Consider the following 21,528-nt stretch of genomic DNA (forward strand, 5'->3'; position numbering starts at 1 on the left):
TGTCCTTTAAAACTAATACATAAGCAGGTGTGGTCAGATTAATTAGTCGCTACTCAAAGTGATAGCACGATTAGTATATTGTCTTCCAATAAGACTCAGTGAAGCTTTGGAAGGATTGATTATCTCCAAGTTTTTGTACTTTGCTTGTTAAATAAATAAAGTAGGAGAGACCGTGGTTACTTGGCGCACTTTTTACTCTTTGTTGTGTAACTCACTCATTTTTGCTTTTTTTAAAAAGTTAACATATAGAAAACTTGTTGTAACATATCAGCTTTAATTAAAAAAAAAAGAAAGTTGAAATATATTTAATACTTATATTTTTATACCACTTTATTTGAAGCTGTGTAAAGCGCGCTTGCAAGACTTAACAAAGTAAGTCTTGTACTGTAATTTTACAATAAAATTATTTTAAATTTAAAAATTAGAAAATTTCATTTAAATTAAATGAAATCGTAAAATTACCAAAAAATATATATTTTTTTTATAATAACGCTGTGAATATTTAAAAACCATTATTCGGTTAAATTTTTTGAATAGGATTGTTATTGGTGCTTATTAATGTGTAAATTTCATATAATCAACTTCATTTTATTAATATTTAACGAAATTCTCAAATAATCGCGCCACCAAATCCCGAATGTACTTTTGAAATATTTATTAATTTTTTATAAAAACTGTTAATATAAATCAAAAAATTTTTTTTGTTTCTTAATAACAAATGTATAGAGCTCAAAACTTAATACTTGCGCTCTTCTAAAATTAATTTTTTAAAGAGATATCACAAAAAAATGAAGAGTTTAAAAAATTACTTTGGAGTGCCAAAATCAGTTATTTTAATCTATACTCCACAATAATGAATGAACCAACTCACAAAAATAATATTATTAGTTGTTTCTTACGGCGACAACACAATTACTAATAAAGATGCACATTTAAATAATTATTAATTTAATTATTTGAGATCAATTTTTTTCCCCCGCCGTAATTGAAGATTTTTAAGATTTCCATTGGCTCCAATTACGGTGTGCAAAGTATCTACAAAATACACGTAATTTTGGTCACCGTAATTGATACACTGAAACTGATATACAAACGCGCTGTAATAGAAAATTACGATATTAGTTTTAAATTCTTATATTTGTTTAAACAAACGAGTATTATAAAGTTAAATTTTTTTTAATATCTGAATAACATAAGCTTTTAGTTTAATAAGTCTTAAACTGACTTTATACACTGAAAAAAAAATTTATTTGATTCAAATACTCGCTTGACTATTATCAAATAAGTATTTACATCAACCAAATAATTTTTATTTGAATTAAATAAATTGTATTAATACCAGTTAATATTAAGTTAAAATAATAGAAAAAATCTAGTTTCAATAATTCTTGATCGCTTTTGCGAATTTTTAAATTTGCAAAATTATTTGCTATCAAATTTGGAACAACAAAAATATTAATGTTATAATTAAATAATTATGCAACAAACGCCTAATTGAGTTTCTATTGGTATTTTTTCAAAACAAAAATAAGTTCCACAAATTAATTAATTGTTTTTTTCAAATATAATAAAAATAAAAAATGTTTTTAAAGAATAAAAATTCTAAAATGGTCAAAAACAATTTTTTGAAACATTTTAATAAATATAAGTTAACTTTAGATTCTAAAAAATTTAAAAATACAATGTATTTTAGTAATACTTCTTTTTGCATTGTAACTATAATTAATTACGTAATCTAACGACTGCGGTAAACCAATTTGAATTTTGACTGATGAATAAAATATAAAATTTCGGTATGATTATTTGTAGCTTTAATCCAAAAAACACCAAAAAATAGAATGTTGAATTATTTTTTAATTATGTAGTATACATAAATTACTTTTGAGTTTGACGCAAATTTAAAGATTTTTTCTCATTGAAATATTTATTTAAAAAAAATATATAATAATGAGATAGACGAGTTATAGAAATAGAAATTGTATTTCTAATTCTGATTATAGGCGGATTTAGTAAAAATCTTATTTCAATAAAAAATACTTGTAAAATTTTCATATCACTCATCTGTATATATATGACTTTTTAAGTCATCAGAGTATACAGAATTATATTTTCATGACTTAGCATATTTTGTATATAATAATATTTTTTAGTTATAATCATGACGACTATTGTAGCTAATGTTTCATTGTTACTCAATCAATATTGCAGACAAATATGACAGTTATTGTTTTTGATGATTCATAACAAAATTTTAATGACTTTATTCTTTCGTCAAATCTTTATTAAAAAATGTAAAAGAAATAAGTACATAATCAATATCAGATCTTCAATATTTTTAATACATGTGACGCGATCTGAAGAAAGGGACCTTAGAAGCAAATGAATTATTATAGAAGTATCTAAAAGAATATGTTTTTGTTAAAACAGTTTTTAATACCTAATTCTGTTAAGTTCAATTTTCTAATTAGAAATCAAGTATTTAATTTTAAAATTGTAATAAAATTGCAATATTACTTTTTATGTGTATTTTTATAATGGCATTATTTAAAATATATGTTTACTAATAATTTTACTATATACTTATTTAATTTCTTTGACTTTTTATAATATGAAAGCAAAAAATTCTTACTAACTTTGTTGATTCTTGTGCAGTTTCTTCGAGTATGATCATCTTAATTCTGCACACTTATTTATATACGATGGGAAATGAAAAAGACATCTGTATAACTTGTTCGCGGGGAATCACTTGCTTTCCTTTATTGAGGGATTTACTTTTTTGGAAGCATAAGAGTGAATTCTTAATAACAGCTAAGAACGCATATAACGACATTAGTATATATGCGATTGTAAAATACATGTTTGTGTATCGCAAAGTATTTATCATATTGCCACGCTTATTTGTGAGATTGTGCAAATAAGAAAATTTAGTTTTTATTTAATCGATGAAGCATATAATTCTATCTCTGAAATTATGAATGTACTTTGGTTTTTCAATTATAAATTGAATATTCAATTTAATTATTTTATTTAATTACATAATACTAAGTAATATATATAAAATAAAATTATAAAAGAATTATTATATAAGATAATAATTATATCAGAATTATAAATATTTACTAACGATATATTTGTATCGTTTATATATATTTTTATATAATACACTAAAAGAAGAATATTTTTATTGAATTATTTATTATAAAAATATATTTTGGAGTTTATTAATTTTTTATATATTTATTTATTTAAAACGAAAAATGTTTATATATCGTGTTGCGGTTTGCACAATTATGAATGAGAATTAAAAATTAAATAAATAAGGAAAAATGTTATACTTGTAGTAAAGCATAAAAATATCCGAAACAAACGTAATTTATGATAATATTTTTGTATGTATTTTCAGCTGCTGCTTTGGTATTAATTCTTCCTATTTGTATTATTAAAAAATTGCATTAATTTCCGAAAAAAGGAAAGTCGCAGTGATTCCTATTAGACAAGTCAAAGACCTGTTTTTGTTAGCGTATATATAAATTCTCGCACGAAATAAAAATGATCGAACATTAACTCACTGCACAAGAAGCAATATACAGTTGGTGAGAAAATTAAGAGTAGTCAAAAAACTAATATTAAAAATAGAAGAAAATATTATTTAAATATTCGATATCTATATTAATATTATATTAGCATTGCTTTTTATTAAATTTCAGTCTAAAATGAGAAATTAATTTACTGTTTCATAATTATTACAAAATTGAATTTAAATAGAATTTAGTATTTAATACTTCCTTTTAGAAAAAATTAATTATTTTACATTTTGTACTCATTTATATACTGAAAAATGTTGAAATACATTTTTGTACTGGCTCTTATAGCCACGAGTCTTTCTGTATCCCTTGCTGGTTTACCAAAAAGAGAGAGACCACCAACCATGATTGTGAGTACATAAAAACATTTTATTTAAAAAATTAAATTTGAAAGTTTGTTTCTTTATCAATCAATACTTTATAATCCTGCCGAATTCAAAAATTATAAAAAAAATTGTATCGTCCTAACTAAATTTTTAAAGGTTTTTAATTGACAACCCTACTTTCCACTTATTTTGATCTAAAGAATGTTTTACTCAAAATTCTTTCTAAAAAATTATCTAGAATTTTTCTGGTATATATTTTCCCTGGTCAAAATGTTAAATAAAATACTAAATCTTAGAATAAAATTGTATATTGACAGAATCGTCCACGCCCACCAAAACCACATCGTTATGCAAGAGAAGCAAATCCCTAGGGATCCGTCAGTATTGGAGTACAGAAACCATTGAGTGGTCCAGAGCGTCGACCAACCTACAATGTTGACTATCAACACAAAGTATTCGAAAACAAACACGGATCGTTCAGTGCAACCGGTGGTGGAGTTAGATATCCAGGACAGAGATGGGAACCTACCGTTGGAGTTCAAGGGACATGGGGGTTTTAATATATAATCAGATGAATGAATTAATTTTCAAGACTGAAATGTAAATTTTATCATAAATACATAATTATATAAAAAAAAATAACTAGTTATTGCTTCCCTATATTTTAGGCCCAAAACTCCTTTCATGATTAATACTTTAAGGATCAAGGATCGCTAAATAATTAGTATTCGACCAAGGATTAAGACTCGCGCAGAAAGCTCTTTTTCGGATTAAAACTCGTTTAAGGATTAATACTTTGCATAAAAGGCTCACTTAAGGATCTGGATTCGACTAAGGATTAATACTCACTAAAGGATCAGAATTCGACTAAAGATTAAGACTCGCTGAACGATTAGTATGCTAGTCTTAATCCTTGGTCGAATCCTGACTCTGCAGCGAGCCCTTGATCCTTATGCAAATATTAATCCTGGAATTAATTTTGACCCTAAAACGAGCCTTGAACCTTCTGCGAGTTTTAATCCTTTGGTTGAATTTCGAGTTTTAACCGAGCTTAGACTCAGAGTCAAATGCGAGTTTTAAGTCTTTAGCAAACCATGAGCTTTGTGTTAGCTTTGATAACATTTTATATTTTGTTTTTATATAAATATTTTATATTTATATAAATATATATTTATATATTTATATTATGTTATATTTTTTATATTTTGTTAGAAGAAGTTAGTTAAAGGGAAATTTAGCAGAAAAAACACAAGTTCCTAAATCTTTATTGTTGTCCAGACCATAAAATTTAATATTTATACAGAATTTAACAATGTGACTTTCGCAATATCTTTTAATTCCTAAAATACCAGTCCTCTTTTATCATATCACTAGCTTTTTCAGCTATCATAACAGTGGGAGCATGTGTATTTCCCCGAGGAACAATCGGCATAATAGATGCATCGACGACTCTCAATCGTTTTACCCCATACACTCGTAGTCTTGAATCAACAACAGCTTCAGGATCATTTTTTGGCCCCATTTTACAAGTACCAGCAGCATGTGAACCAGGTACTGTTTTTGCTCTCAACAAACAAATCCAGTATTCATCACTATTCCATTTAAGTTTATCACAAGGTGATTCAGGAGTGTCGTACAAACGATAGTTATTATTCCTAAAGGTTGTAGTTTCAAAGAATTGTAGACACATTCTTATACCTTCAAGCATTCGATCAATATCTTCTTTATTTGTAAGAAATCCCGGATAAATTATAGGTGAACCCCATATAGGATCTGTTTTATTAAGTTTAATAACTCCTCTACTTTTAGGTGTCAGTAGAGTCGGATAAAATAAAATAGAATCATAGTAAGTCATTATTGGACTTAAATCCAATTCAGCAATATTTGTTCCTATGAAAAGTAATTGAAGATCTGGTGCATTTTGTATTTCATACTTTGTTTGACCAAAAATTGATATTATTTGAGGACCTATTGACGATAATGGACCCTTTTGAGTCCTTAAATATTTGCGCAAATCTTCTTTCTTTTGATCCAATGTTATATTTGTCCAAGTTTGATTGTCTAAAAGAATATATATACCAGTAAATGTCACGTGATCTTGAAGATTCATTCCTACTGATGAATTATAAATTACGTGAATATTATGTTTTTTAAGTTCTTCCATTGGGCCTATACCAGAAACCATTAATAATTGTGGTGACTTAGTGGCTCCTGCTGATACAATAACTTCCTTTCGTACTTTTACCACTTTCGTTATATTGTTTTCAGTTGATGTGAATTTTACACCATAAGCTTTTTTCGTCTTTGGATCAATTAGTATTTTTGTAACATAAGCTTCGGTTTCGATATCTAAATTCCTTCGTTTTGTTCTAACCGGTCGAATGAAAGCATTGTTTGAACTTTGACGTTTTCCTTCATCTGATGTTGTTTGTAGAACCATTGCACCTATTTGTTGTTTTCCATTCACATCTACAGATTTATAGCCCATTTCTTTGCTAGCTTTCAGGAGATTTTTTGTATGTATATCTTGATACGACATCGTTTCAACTGAATGATATCCTCCTACACTATGATAGTAGGGATTGTTTCGTACAATCTGTAACAATACAAATTTTAAAATTTGTCCGGTAATGAAATTTAAAAATTTACCGTTTCATCTCTGTTGTCTTCTGATTTTTTGAAATAAGGCAGTACATCATTGTAGCTCCATCCATAGTTTCCTAAATCAGCCCATGTGTCATAATCCATTGCGTTGCCTCTTACATATAACATTCCACTGATTGCACTTGATCCTCCCAACACCTACTTGAAAATCAAATTAAAAACGAAATAAATTAACGAAACAGAAAATTAAAAAACTAACGGAAATGAAATATTTGACCTTGCCATATGCCCACGGACAACCTTTGCTTAACAAACATGATGAATTTTCTTGTTGAGCTTTAAAGTCCCAATCAATGTTTGTACGTTGAAGTATATTTGCCAAAGCTGGTATTTCAGTTACTATTGGTTCTTCCACGCCTGCTTCTAGTAATAAAATATTCCATGCTTTTATTTCACTTAGACGATTTGCGAGAACACATCCTGCAGAACCTCCTCCAACTATGATGAAATCATATTCTTTATTAACAGGCTTTTTTGGTGTTGTCTTACATTTTGATGAGCCAAACAAATCGTAAATAAGTTTCAAAAACAAAAAAGTAGATGGCTGACAAACGGAACTAATAGTATTATTTTGACACAGTTCTGGTAATTTTTCAGGAATCCAACACATTTTTTTTAATAATAAATTAACACTAATTTCTCGTAGAGCTAAAAAGAAAATATATAGATTCTTAGTGGGGAAAACATTAAAGATGCGCTAAGTAAATTAAAAACTTATTTTTCCTGTAACGAGAATGTAAATAGAAGATGAATTATTTGTATGCGGGAAAATTTTCCTTGTTTTATCATCGTTTTGCCGTCACAATATTTTGACCTAAATTACTCGTAATTTACAGATTTCTGTTTACTAACAATAAGAAAAATTATTTTTTATAAATCATTCTTTTCTACTTTATTGTATAACATTTATTTTTTTACATTCATATAACAAATTGCTAAAAAAATGATTCTCCATTTATACATTTACATCTGCTTGTACATAAAATACTAAAATAGTCAGATAAGGAGTTCAACCAATTTGTCCTACAAACGAAAAGTCATGGATTAAAAATTTGTTAAATTAAACCTAATGATTTAACCAATCTTCTTTAATTAAATCAGAAGCTTTTTCGGCTATCATAATTGTAGGAGCATTAGTATTTCCTCGAGGTATAATTGGCATTATAGATGCATCAACTACCCTTAATCTTTTAACACCATATACTCGTAATCTAGGATCAATAACAGCTTCCAAATCAATCTCTGGACCCATTTTACAAGTGCCTACAAAATGATACCCAGAATCAGAATATTTATTTATTATACATGACCAATAAGATTCTGTATTAAATTCCCATTTTTCGCAACCGGATCGTTCAATTAATTTAAATTTATTTTCCCTAAATGACTTTGTACTATTTATTTGTGTAGCTATTCTAATAGCATCCATTAAAATTTCTTTATCTTTTTTATTTTTAAAGTAATTTAAAGTAATTTCCGGATCACCCCACACGGGATTTGTAGTATTTAATTTTAAAAATCCTCTACTTTCTGGAGCTTGAAGTTCAATATTTAAACTAAACGAATTGTAATATGTTCCTGACAGTGGTGATTTACAATGTGAATCATTGAATAGTTCAATTAATGTTCCTGAAAAAACTAGTTTTACATCTGGTACTCCAGATCTATTTTCATAGTTCGTTTGAGCAAAAGCACACACTGAATTTAAACCAATAGACGTTAATGGTCCTTTCTGCTTATCAAAATAATCATCCAAGTCAATTTTCTTATATTCTAAATTATTTTCCGTTGTAAAATTTTCTGGCAATAAAAAATATAAAGCATTGAGTCTAACGTGATCGTGTAAATTTTTACCAACTGCTGGTAAATCGTTAATTACTTCAATATTATGTTTCTCTAAATTTTTTCTATCTCCAATACCCGAAAGCATTAGAATTTTTGGAGAATTAAATACACCCGCTGACAATATTATTTCTTTTTTTGCAAAAACTTTGTTAATTGTTCCATCTTTGTTTTTATACTCAACTCCAGTGACATTTTTAAATTTGTCTATTAAAACTTTTATAACATGTGCATTTGTTTCGATTTTTAAATTTTTTCTCATTAATCTAATTGGTTCTAAAAATGCCTTATTTGTGCTCTGACGAATTCCATTTTTGGTCGAAGTTTGCAATTTTGTTACTCCCAGTTGGTCTTCACCATTCACATCTACATTTTTAAAACCCATTTCTAATAGAGCTTCGAATACAGATGCAATGCTTGCATCCATATATTGGCTATTTTCAAGAGTTAAGTAACCTCCGCTATTGTGGTACTTGGAATTCGTTAGCTTTAAAAAAAATGTACAAAAAATTAATTTTCTCTTCGATATTTCCCAAATAGCACGATATATCAACCAGATGTCACGGTGATATCACCGGGGAATGTCACCGTGACATCAGGAAAATGTCAAAATGTCCGCCTTACGGTGATATCACACGGTGACATCGAGGTGATATCATGGTGACATCAAGGTGATATCACAGTCATATCACGGTGATATCATGGTGATATCACCGTGATATCATGTTGATATTTTCCAGGAACTTACAATTTTTAAAAAATTATTATTTTTCTTTTTTTTATTATTTTTTAAATTATTAAAAATTATAAGTTCCTGGAAAATATCAACATGATATCACGGTGATATCACCATGATATCACCGTGATATGACTGTGATATCACCGTAAGGCGGACATTTTGACATTTTCCTGATGTCACGGAGACATTCCCCGGTGATATCACCGTGACATCTAGTTGATATATCGTGCTACTTGGGTTTGCAATTAAAATTGAATTGAAAAAGTTACAGAGCTTCAATTATCAAAAAGCATCTAAAAATTCGAAATTTTTGTTAAAAACCAAAATATTTTTTTTTAATTTACCTTATGGTCAGTGTTGTTTTCTGACTTTTTAAAATAATCCAACACATTTTGATATTCCCAACCAACGTTTCCTAAATGTGCCCATGTATCATAGTCTAATTTATTTCCTCTGACGTACTTCATCATGTTAATGGCACTAGAGCCACCCAACACCTATTAAAATTTAAGCAAAATAAGTTTTTTATTCTACTCGCAATTTTATAAACATTTTAAAATAATGTAAAATTTATTCTTTATGAAAAAAATGTCATCACTGTAAGGTCATAAAATATCATTACGGATTTTTTTTGTCAAAAGAAATTTCAACAAAGAGAAGAAAACATAGTATGTCCGAGACTGGGACGAGTGAATCAGTCGGTGGTTGGCCGTGGATACGGAAGCATAATGAGATTGTAGTTTTTTTTAAAGAATATCTTGAAAAACTTACAGAGAGTGGCGAGTTTGTAAGTTGTGAAAAACTATTTTTAAAATTGTTTATTTAAAACTATCAATCAAATATAAAAAACTTCTCAAGAATTTGACTTATTTTCAATTCACCTGATGATATTATAAAAAATTATAGTTTACCTTGCCAAGAGATAAGTGACAACGTCCTCCTTTTGAACCACAAGCATTTTCTTCCGGTTGGGATAAAAAGTTCCAATCCAAATTACTAGCCCATAAAAAAGGTGCTAATGCGGGAATTTTAGTAATTTCTGGTTCTTCAGAACCCGCTTCTAATAACAATATCTGGGACATTTAAATAATTTCAATAATTAAATATTGTAAAATATAAATAAAATTAAAATTTTATAAAATTAATAAAAAATATAAATAATTATAATAATTTATATAATTTCCATAAAATGTTAAAAAAATACTGTTTTTTAAATTTGTAAAAATTATATTAAATTAATAGAATAAAAATAATTCCTTATTTATAAGGTGGGTAGTTTATTTTATTTATTAAATTAATGAATTAATTTATATAATTTTTTAAAATAAGAATTATATGAACTTTTGTCATTGAACATATTTAATATCATCATTTCTGTATCAAAAAGTTAGTTTTTTTGTTTTTAAGGAACCGCACATGACACTCCACCGTGTGAATGTGACCTTAGCAAATTTTAGGTTATGTTTAGTAAAAACGGCGAAAATATTGATGCATTATTTTTTGTATCAATATCACGAAGTAATATAAGGAGGCTCCACAAGCATAGAAAGGCGAGTCCAATTTTCCGGAAATTAATTGCTTCAACTAGGATTAACCTCACTAGCGGTTCCTAGCGGAAAACTCTTGTAAGCTCTAAATTTAAACAGTGGCGCGTGTCATATAACTGTCAAGTGTATGCATTAATGAATATATTCGTCATTGTTTGTTTTTATTTTTTTTTCATAGTGCTCTTTGATTTCTCGTGTTTGGGAGTTTTAGTTTTAGTTATCAAATTCAAAATTCGTGATATTGAAATGCCGACGTGCTTTGTACGCGGATGTAAGTCTTCGGACTATAAAAATCAAAAGGAAAACTCAGAGAGAAAAATTAGTTTATTTCGTCCAAACAGGGTGAGTATTAATTATTCTGTTTTCTTAGTAAATCTTGTAAATTGTATAAATTATTTTTGGATAATTAAAAAAGTAATTCTTTAAATAAAGTTCTTGTCTTGAAAACGTTTTGAAAACGTTACTGTATATATAGTTATTTTCAAAAATTAAAATGTCAAATTGAAAAATTTGTTTTATATTTAAAAATAAAAAACCTAAATCAATTGGTACTTTCGATAAAAAAATAAAATAAATAGAGAACGATGTATTAATTATAGTGAAAATTTTTAAGGAGTGTGCGAATGAAGATTAATATTTTAAAAAGTGTTTTTCGGATACTTTTTCAAGTCATTATTATTATTTGTTAAATGTTATATAGGAAGAGGTGTTAAGAAGGTGGCAGGAAATTGTACCAAATGGACAAAATTTGAAAAAACATCATGCCATTTGTGAGCTACATTTTGATAAAAATGATATTTTGAGACATGATGGAAATGAATTTACTTTACCGTCGGTACGTGCACGTTTAAAGGATGGTGCTACACCCAAAATTTTTGAAAAATTTGAAAAGAGTGAAACTACTCCACGTGTGATTGTAGTAACACATAATTTTCCTCATAATAACGATTTTGAAAAAGAAATTAATTTTGATGTAATTTATAAAAATGCTCATTGTATACCACTGCCTTCCTGTTACTGGTTCATGATGCGAGAAGAGGGCAAAATCATATGGAATTACTGGAAAGAAGATTGCTCTGAAGAAAGTGTGCAACTAGTTGTACTTTCTTCGAATATGATAGTGAAGGTAAGAAAATACTGTACGTACTCTATTAAGTGTGTAATAATTGCAATATATTTTTTTTTTTTGGTAGATTTTTTTGAAAGGAAAGGAGGTACATGTGGATAATATAAATTTTGCACAAAATGTGAAAGATATTGCAGATATACTGAAGAAGGTGGAAAATATTCTACCATGTGCTAGTGATGAATCGGAATACAGGTTTGCAGTATTTAGTTACATTTAACTTATATATATAGATTATTATTAAATTTATTTTTTATTTTAGGTCTTTAGATTGTAAAGGTTACGTAATGAAGACAGAATGTGGTAAAAGAGGTAAACGCGTAAAATTTTGTGATCCTTGTAAATTTCATCGATTACGATTACAAAAAAAAAAAAAAACGATTCCGGAAAACTAAACGCGAAAAACAAGGAATTGCGTGAAAAATTGAAAAGTGAAAACCGTCGAAAACAACGCACATCGTTCAAGGTAATGATAAGTGAAATTTGATTTTTAATGATAATTTAACAGAATTGCGACAATAGATTTTTTTTAAGGTAAAAATCAATTATTGTAAGAAGCGAAAAATTCTCTGAACTTTTTCACTACTTAAAACAATTTTTAAATTTGGATTTTCTGTAAAAATTTCACGTTGATCTCGAAAATACTTCCTTATTATATATAAGTATATGTATATCTAAAGGATTTTACAATTTTGTAAACTTGTAGCTGGTAGCTTACGCAAGTATGTAAATATTTAAATATTTTTATTATAAAAAATAGCTTTAAAAATGTGATATTTTTACAGGGAAAAAATTATAAAAATTTACTTAAGCAGTCTAATTTTTTTTAACACAAAGTACAAAATTTATAAGGTATAAGAAATTTAAAAAATATTTGTTAATAGATCAAGAAACTAGAAGAAAAGGTAGAAAATTTAAAATTAAAATGTTCAAAAATTGAAAATGAAGCCATTGTTAAGTGTTTAATTCAATTACCTGAAAATGAGCAAAATGCTGTGCGAACCATACTGGAAACTTCAAAAGTAAAGAGCAACAAAGGATTAAGATACCAATCGGATTGGGTTTATGAATGTATTCTTTTGAGGATCAAGAGTCCTAAAGGTTATGAACACATTCGAAGAAGACAACTTCTTCCATTACCAAGTGTAACAACTTTAAATAGGTACATGAAATTCATTAAAAGCCAGTATGGTTTTCAGGAAATCATTTTCGAAGGCATTAAATTAAAAACCAAATATATGTCGCCATTGGATGTTCACGGTGTGTACACTAAAATCAAATCTTTACTTATATTAAAGGGAAAAACTTTTTTGCATTATCGAGGATCTAAAATTATTAAATATTATTAAAATTTAAAAAAAAATGTTTTTGACCATTTGAGAATTCTTGTCTAAAAAAATAAAAATTGTTCAAAATTCATACGATCAATTTTTTTAAATCATGAAAAATGTATTTCATGTTGCTAAGGAGATATAATTTTTTTAAAACATTTTTTGGAAAATTAAATCGTACTTCTTTTTCAAAAATTAAAAAAACCCTGTGAATAATTTCTCACAACTCTTATTTTTTTATTTCTTAAATATTCTATTTTTTACGGTTGAAATTTAGTGGACTCTTCCATTGAATTGAATAAATATAGTTACAAATTTATATGCTTCTAAAATATGAGTAGAATTTTTTTTTTTTTGTAGGATGCCTGTTAATCGATGAGATGAAATTAACCAAATATATCCACTTTGATGAAATGAATCTTAAATTTGAAGGATTCACCTATCTCGGCAATTATACCCCAGAAAATCAAACAAATCAAGCCGGTGATCATGCACTCGTTATGCTATTTCAGCCATTTAAAGGAAAATGGGTGCAAAGTTTGGGGTGTTTTTTAAGTAAAGGTTGTGCACCTGGTAAAGTATTGCACAAGTTAATAACTGAGTGCATAATTCTTACAGAGAATGCAGGATTAAAAATTGACGCGATAGTATCTGATGGAGCGTCATGGAACCGATAAATGTGGACTCAATTTGGAGTCAATGAGGAAGAAGTCAGCATAGAACACATCGTCGATTCAAGTCGCCGATTGTGGTTTGTGTCTGACTTCCCTCACTTGGTCAAATGTGTAAGAAATTTCTTAATAAAACATGGACTTCTAGAAGCAATTTGGGTAAAAAATTAATATCAATTTTTATTTATTAATTTAAAAACTTAATTTAGTAAATTTTCATTTTTAAAAATGACTTTAGAATCATTCAACAATTTTTTAAATAAATCCATATTATGGAAAATAAAATAAATCTAATATAGTAAGTTTACATTTAAAAAAAGTAATATCTTGAAATTAATGCTTTCCAAACTTTTAACAAATTGTACTGGCAGTTAGTCGATTCGAACGAAATTAGATGAAAATTGTACTTCAATATATACTCAGAATATATATATATTATATTACTATGATATTTACTGTCATGAATTTTTTAGACTCCAGATGGATTCATCGCGTTAATAATTTGGTTTTCCTTATTGGATTGCGAAAATACAGAAGATTTTTCTATAAAAGCAAACTTCAAATTTACAAAGAAGCACTTGCGACCCAGCTTATATGAGAAAATGAACGTCGCCTTGGCTTTCCAAGTACGTGATTTTATTGGTAAAAAATATTACTTTGATTTAATCAAATGAATAAAATATTTTCTGCTTTTTAAAAATTAACAGTTTTTTGGAGTCGCTGACCTTTTGGAATTAAATAAAAATAAGCACCCGGATTTAGAAGAGTGTGACTCTGCGATTGCCTTTTGCAAAAAATGGAAGGCTCTAATCAATGCTATGAATAGCAGAACACCAATAGATGCCTTAAAAGTTGACAATGAACCTTATAAAGTATGATCCATTTACATAAAATCAATATCAATTAAATGTTTGTTCTTAATAATACAACATTCAATTTCACGCTTGTATATTATACTTTACAGATTATTCAAAATTTTTTAAAATATCTTGAAGAATGGCAATCAGTGGCAACAGAAAAAAACTATAAATGTTTTCACAACAAAACGTTCTATGGGTTAAAAGTTTCTTTGAAAGCCACCCTAGAAATATGTCAATATCTGATAGAAAACTGTGGGTTCAGTTATATAATGACTGCTAGATTAAATCAGGATAGCTTGGAAGTACGCATTTTTTACAAAGGAAATTAAATTTTCTAAGTGTTCTATCCCAAAAAAATCAAAGTTTTTCAAAATTATTTTGTTAGTCTTGTTATTAAAAGTTCTCTCTTATTTCCACTTTCATCTAATTTTAAAGAAAAAAGAAATTTACTTTTAAATACATTTTTTTCAAGTAATTCACAAGTTGTAGTTAATTCTTATAAAAAATTTTAAAAAAGAATAAATTTATTATCTTTTGTTCATAAAGTCAATAAAAATTTAATGTTTTCAAAAAAAAACTTGATTTAAAAAAAATTGCATTGTCATTACATAACTGAGATTTTATTTTATAAAATTTTGAACTATTCAGAAAACATTGAATTTTATGGGTGCAATACTTGAAAAATTTTGTCCCACATAGAATTTAAATTATATTTTTTTTATTAATGGTTTAATGCATAATTTTGTTGTATTGTAGCGCTTCTTTGGAATGATGCGAGAGAGTTGTGGTGCGAACGACCACCCGGATTCGCGACTGTTCATACAATTATACAGATTAATTTCAACTTATTCTTTGATCGAGTCTCCGAAAGGATCAAATGTAGCAAGCTCAGAGATATTTGACGCTCTTTTACAAATTCAAGATATTGAGGAGAGAAATGAAAGAAAGAAAAAATGGGAAACTGAACTTGATAAAATTTTGGATAGTGGATCGAATATTGATGCATTAATTGAGGCCACAACTCTTTTACAAGACCACGATTATTGTGAATCAGAGACATCTGTTTATGCCAACGCTTATGTTGCTGGATATGTAGCACTCAAGGCTTCTTTGAGATTCGCAAAATTCATAGTAGATGAAAAAAGTGTCGTTTGCAAAAATTGTTGCGACGCATTAATTTTGTCTCCAAATGACCCGATACCAGAGCGACACAAACTCATCGAATTACGAACTAAAGGAAATCTAAAAAATCCTTCAGTTAAGCTATGCAATCTTATTAACATTTTAGAGGTTGCGGTAATGAAAATTGTAGGAAGTGGCAAGCTTGAAGAGGATACATTATTCCAGGTGACTTCTGCTCTTCAAGATTCATGTTCTGTACAATTGATCGGTTGCACAGATCACGCAGAATCACTCACTCGACGAATAATAACATTTTATTTAACAACCAGAATGTATTTCATATCAAAACAATGGAATAAAAATAATACTGAGAGAGCAAAGACAAGAGCAAAACGAAAAGAAGCTAAATTAGTCGAAGAACGCGATCGAGATGATGACACATATTTAAATGAACCACAAATTGGCGAAATACGAAGAGAAAGGAAAATTACTTTCCCGGAACTGAAAAATAAAAGACAAAAAATACAGCAAGATCAAGTGCAATAATATAATGTAAATAGTCTACAATAAAAAATACATTTTTATTGACACCTTTTGTACTACATTTTATAAATCACTTAATTTCTTATTTATTATAATCTATACAATTTTTAATAAATATAAATATATACAAATTCATTCATCTAAATAGCTAAAACGCATTAAAAAATATATATTAAATGTCAAAAATAGAAAACTATGAAAAAATTCCTTGTATAAATCAAAAATTAATTTCCATTTCATTACATATTTAATACAATAACAATAAAATAATTAAAAATCCTCCAATATTAAAATATTGAGACTATAAAAATTTCTATTTTATACTTAAAAATTTCATGTATAAATTAAAAATAAAATAATATTGCAAATTTTAAAATATATAAAATAAAATCTAAATAAAACAAAAATATAATTCACAAGTTGATTACCATAATTGTATAAAGTTTGTAAATTTTAGGCGCTCGTATCAGAAGTTCTTTTCTTTTAAATTACATTTGTCATTTCTACTGCATTCACGTTAACCTCGTTAATAGTTTTTAAAAGATTATTAAATTCTTCGACATTAGTTACTTTTATGTATGGCGAAAAAGGCATCACTTTGTTGTTAAAATAAATTCTTATTTCCATATTATTAAATACTCCCACTCTTTTTAAAACTTTGTAATTCTCTTCAACTCTTTGAAAACCAAAAAAGGTTTCATTTCCTTTTGTATAACACCACCTCTTGTCAGGTAATTTAACAAATTCCAATTGATTTTGTAAATTTTTGAATATTAACTTAGAATCTGCATGTGCTGTAACATTTGTGTACTTTTCTACGTCGTCTTTACAACTTTTCATTTTTCAGTAATTATAAGAATCTGTAAAATTATTTTACATTATTAAACACAAGAATTTTCATGTGGATTTTAAAATATTAACAAATTAAAAAAATTTCTTATTCTTTGAGCAAAAAGTTTATTAAATAGAATGTTTATTAATTATGAAAATAGATAATAATCATCAACACTTACCTCCTTTTTCTTGTTTGATTTTGATATAGTGCAAAAAAACGAATAACAGCACATGAAGCACGTCTCAGCATCACAAAAACAACAAATAACTGCATTTATTTATTTAAATAAAATTTGTCACAGTTATAATAATTCCTTGTTGTGCTTGACAATAATCGAAATTGTAGGTTATGTTTACTGTATCAAACTACATAAGTTTTTAATTAGACGATATACTTACTCGGTGGATTTATAATGACTGTAAATACAAGTTTTAAAAATGATATAAATTTTTAAACACAAGTAACTAAAAACATAAAAAAACACGATAAATGCATTTTTGGGTATCTCACCACTTGACACGCGCCACTGTTTAAATTTAGAGCTTACAAGAGTTTTCCGCTAGGAACCGCTAGTGAGGTTAATCCTAGTTGAAGCAATTAATTTCCGGAAAATCGGACTCGGTTTTCTCACACTTTGCCCACCTAGTGGAGCCTCCTTATACTACTCCGTGATCAATATTTCCCATTTTTACACGTTTTCCCTAAATTAAACAAAATTTACTAAAATTTGTACTATACTTCATAAAATTTGTTACCTATTGTCCTTCAGTGAAAACGCTGATTTTTTAATTTGTGAAATCAAAATTAAGGTATTTAAATCGGTCGTTAACCCTCATTTTTTAGGTTATTATTATTTATATTTATTTTCTAAAATTAGTAGACATTAAATTTGATCTTCGTGAAGTAATCGATTATTATTATACCCTATTGAAAAAAAACACGTATAATTATACGTATAATAAGACATACGAATTTGAAACAAGAATTATACGTATAATTATACGTATAATAATACGTATAATTATACGTATTATTATACGTATAATTATAATTCTATTAAAACTAGAATAATAGAATAGAATAGATTAATTAGTAGCAAAATTGCGCTGAAAATTTTTAGAAATTTTAAAATGCAAATTAAATTTCACGAAAAAAAATATCGTCGAATGTCAATTCAAGCAGTCACCCATCCAAGTACTAACCGCGTCCAACGTTGCTTAACTTCCGTGATCTGATGAGAACTTGTTCCTTCGCCTTGGTGTATTGTATCGCACCTAACCTCACTTTTAGTGATACTTATACGACAAAGTTATTAATTAAGACAAGACAGCGGAAACACCAAGGCGAAGGAACAAGTTCTCATCAGATCACGGAAGTTAAGCAACGTTGGACGCGGTTAGTACTTGGATGGGTGACTGCTTGAATTGACATTCGACGATATTTTTTTTCGTGAAATTTAATTTGCATTTTAAAATTTCTAAAAATTTTCAGCGCAATTTTGCTACTAATTAATCTATTCTATTATTCTATTTTTAATAGAATTATAATTATACGTATAATAATACGTATAATTATACGTACAATTATACGTATAATTATACGTGTTTTATTTCAATAGGGTAATTAGTAAGAATGTAGGAATTTTATAGTTATATTAAAAATAATTCATAGGTGAAATTCTGAGCTAGTGATAAAAAGTAATTATGATTATTATTATTAATATTCAATTAAAAATATTCCCGAGTTATTACATAAGAATCCGTACTAAAAAATATATCATATTACAATAATTATTATTTTTCTATAATTATTTTTATTGAAAAAAATCTGTTTAAGTTGCATATAACGCAAGATATAGTTTTATTATCTCTTTCACCGTGCAGCGTCAAATATAAACAAAACTTATTCTGTTTTCAACAATTTAGATATGCGAATTTCTAGTGTCCAAAAATTAATTAAAATTGCAGAAAATGATTTATACAATTTTATATATATTTACCGTAGTGTAAGATCAATCATACTTACATTCCAGTTTTCTATTTCTGACAATCTATTTGCCAAAACTGATCCGGCTGTTCCTCCTCCAACTATTATAAAATCATACTCTATATCATTTTGATTAAAGTATGATTTTTTATATACTTCTTTTATGCTTTTATTCCTCAATAAAGGAGTAATTAAATTTAAAAGTGCACAAAAATGCACTGCCGATTGACATGATGATTCTGTCACGTTTATAGAACAAGTAGGGATCATATTCTAAGAAAAAGAAATTAAAACACAACAAATGATAAACTTTGTTTTAAAATTGTGACGCACTCTGAAGAAAGGGAGCTTAGAAGAAAACGTAATATAGGTTATGTTTACGATAGTTTTACCTTGATTAAAAGTTTCTTTGTATTTTTATAAAATTAACATTATTTTTATTTATTACATAATTTTTTTATTTCGAATGCAATGAAAACTTAATTACATAGACGGAAGAAGCATAAATTTTTATTATTTATATTAAGAGTTTATTCTCTTTGTGTATTTTCACTTTAAAATATAACCTATAATTTTTTGCTAATAAAGTCCCTTTCTTCAGAGCGCGTCACAATTCCCAAGTAGCACGTAATATTAAAATGTCCGCCTCATGGTAATATTACCGGATAATGTTACTGTAATATAATTCAAATTTTCATAACATTTTCATTTCATTTTTAATGGTAACTAATAGATTTTAGGAAATTTTTAAACATTGAAAATATCACTTTTATTTTTTGTGTTTTAGGAATCATATGTTTCTATTTATATTTCTTCCTTAATTTTATAAATAAAACAGCATTGATAACAAGATATTTTAACTCGTGTTCTTTTCATTAGAAGATGCACGTGACATGCTTTTTTTGTCTATTCTTAGATTTCTGAAAGATTGAAGGTCAGTAAATACTTTTCCTAAGACTATTAATCATTTACTTGTGTGTAAACCAGTTTTTTCGTATTTTTCATTTCTTTATTCTAATTTCTTCTCAATAAATTATTTAAAATTTTTTTTCTATTCTATCAATTTTCGATAAATTTATAATTTTCAATACTGTATTTTGTGATTTCAAATAAAGAATCATAAATTCTTCTTTTATGTAAGTAAATATATTTATATTTAATTGGTTTAAGTAAATTTAATTTTATAAAAAATAAAGTGAAAAACATTGATAGTAAATAATTTCAATAATTTAAATATGCATAAAAATATTAAAAATAATGAAAATATGTGGAATTATTTTAAGAAAATCGGAAATTAGAATTTATATTAAGTATAATATTTTAACATACCATTTGATTTTTGTTGTAGACAAAAGGCAACTGACTAAAACACAAGCTTGTTTCTGTGCAAAAGGGTCTAAAGCAGGTATTCTCCAACTCTTTTTACAGATACATGTGGGCATCCCAAAACTCGTATGATGTAATTTTTTACAAACTCAACTGAATATTCAGGCATGCCAATCTTTTACCACATAAAATCAAAATAACATTTGTTAGCGCTTAATTTAAATTTTATATTTCAAACGCGCATCTATTTCTAGTATTTAAAATTGTTAATAAAAATTCCAAAAAAAAGATTACTTTATGATTTATTCATTTTTTACATATAAAATTATTGTTAAAAAGTTATTTGAAAATATTCGATACAACAAGGAAAAAATAACAACCTATAATAAAATCTTAAATGAAACGCGGGAAATTTTAAAATTACTAATAATATAAAAGTGAAAAATGTGGTGCCGTTTTAAAAATAATAAAATAATACAAAAATAATTAAATACAATAGTATATGTTATGTTTATTTAAGACGCAAGGCTAATGTTTGTCGATTTAATTTAATTAATAAAAACTTCGTTGGGACAAGGATGATAAATAAATGGATTTCACTTATAAATAATAAATATATTTATTGAAATGTAAACAATTAAATATTAATGAATTATTTTTGATACAAAAACAGATTTTTATATTTATCAATTGATAAATTACATTTTTACATCATCATCTTATTAATGATACAGCACTGTAGTACTTTTTATACTTCTAAGAAGAAAAAAAAATTTTAATGTTCAATGAATAATAAAAATGTAAGTACTCTCCATAAGGAATTACATTTCAATTATTTATTATTCTTTTCTTTCTTTACAATTTTTTGTTCTCTTTATATTTAGTTTTATATATATTTTGTTCTTACTTTTGTTTTTGTTTGTTATAAATAATAAAAATTATTTAAAAATAAAATTATTTATTATATTACTTCTTGTTAACTTTCGTGAAATAATTGATTATTATTATTATAATTAGTAAGAATGT

The 21,528-nt window shown here is 26.8% G+C and overlaps 2 protein-coding genes and 1 long non-coding RNA gene across 5 annotated transcripts; all 3 read right to left on the minus strand.

The window, feature by feature from the left end:
• Positions 1-5,159: 5,159 nt before the first annotated feature.
• Positions 5,160-7,305, minus strand: LOC127288802 (glucose dehydrogenase [FAD, quinone]-like). The gene is made up of 3 exons (XM_051316461.1): positions 6,792-7,305; positions 6,560-6,712; positions 5,160-6,506 (listed from the first exon to the last, which is right to left on the minus strand). Exons 1-3 carry the CDS (start codon positions 7,182-7,184, stop codon positions 5,244-5,246), a joined length of 1,809 nt encoding a protein of 602 aa, XP_051172418.1. The 5' UTR covers positions 7,185-7,305; the 3' UTR covers positions 5,160-5,243.
• Positions 7,306-7,513: 208 nt separating this feature from the next.
• On the minus strand, positions 7,514-20,629 carry LOC127288801 (glucose dehydrogenase [FAD, quinone]-like). Its single transcript, XM_051316460.1, has 5 exons — positions 20,506-20,629; positions 19,216-19,449; positions 10,067-10,228; positions 9,500-9,652; positions 7,514-8,903 (listed from the first exon to the last, which is right to left on the minus strand). The coding sequence occupies exons 1-5, from the start codon at positions 20,506-20,508 to the stop codon at positions 7,641-7,643; spliced, it is 1,815 nt and encodes a 604-aa protein (XP_051172417.1). The 5' UTR covers positions 20,509-20,629; the 3' UTR covers positions 7,514-7,640.
• LOC127288803 (uncharacterized) lies at positions 16,375-18,047 on the minus strand. 3 transcript variants are annotated; one of them, XR_007844091.1, is made up of 3 exons: positions 17,701-17,819; positions 17,369-17,606; positions 16,375-17,215 (listed from the first exon to the last, which is right to left on the minus strand). It is a non-coding gene; the product is annotated as an uncharacterized LOC127288803 (long non-coding RNA). The 3 variants fall into 3 exon arrangements; XR_007844090.1 differs by having other exon boundaries at positions 17,369-17,512; positions 17,589-17,754; XR_007844089.1 differs by having other exon boundaries at positions 17,369-18,047.
• Positions 20,630-21,528: the final 899 nt, after the last annotated feature.

This window comes from Leptopilina boulardi, unplaced genomic scaffold (assembly GCF_019393585.1).
Source record: "Leptopilina boulardi isolate dan_hultmark-lab unplaced genomic scaffold, ZJU_Lbou_2.1 LbouV2_396, whole genome shotgun sequence".
In the NCBI taxonomy this organism is placed as follows: domain Eukaryota; kingdom Metazoa; phylum Arthropoda; class Insecta; order Hymenoptera; family Figitidae; genus Leptopilina; species Leptopilina boulardi.

What these genes read in the sequence shown, in the direction of transcription:
- LOC127288802 (XM_051316461.1), bottom strand. Translation starts at nt 7,184, where the DNA reads ATGTGTTGGATTCCTGAAAAATTACCAGAACTGTGTCAAAATAATACT. An exon ending in GTCCGTGGGCATATGGCAAG is followed by an intron (nt 6,713 to 6,791) that starts GTCAAATATTTC and finishes ATTTTCAAGTAG; the next exon opens with GTGTTGGGAGGATCAAGTGC. An exon ending in AAGACAACAGAGATGAAACG is followed by an intron (nt 6,507 to 6,559) that starts GTAAATTTTTAA and finishes GTATTGTTACAG; the next exon opens with ATTGTACGAAACAATCCCTA.
- LOC127288801 (XM_051316460.1), bottom strand. An exon ending in CAGAAATAGAAAACTGGAAT is followed by an intron (nt 10,229 to 19,215) that starts GTAAGTATGATT and finishes TAAATGTCCCAG; the next exon opens with ATATTGTTATTAGAAGCGGG. An exon ending in AAAACAACACTGACCATAAG is followed by an intron (nt 8,904 to 9,499) that starts GTAAATTAAAAA and finishes TTTTTTTTAAAG; the next exon opens with CTAACGAATTCCAAGTACCA.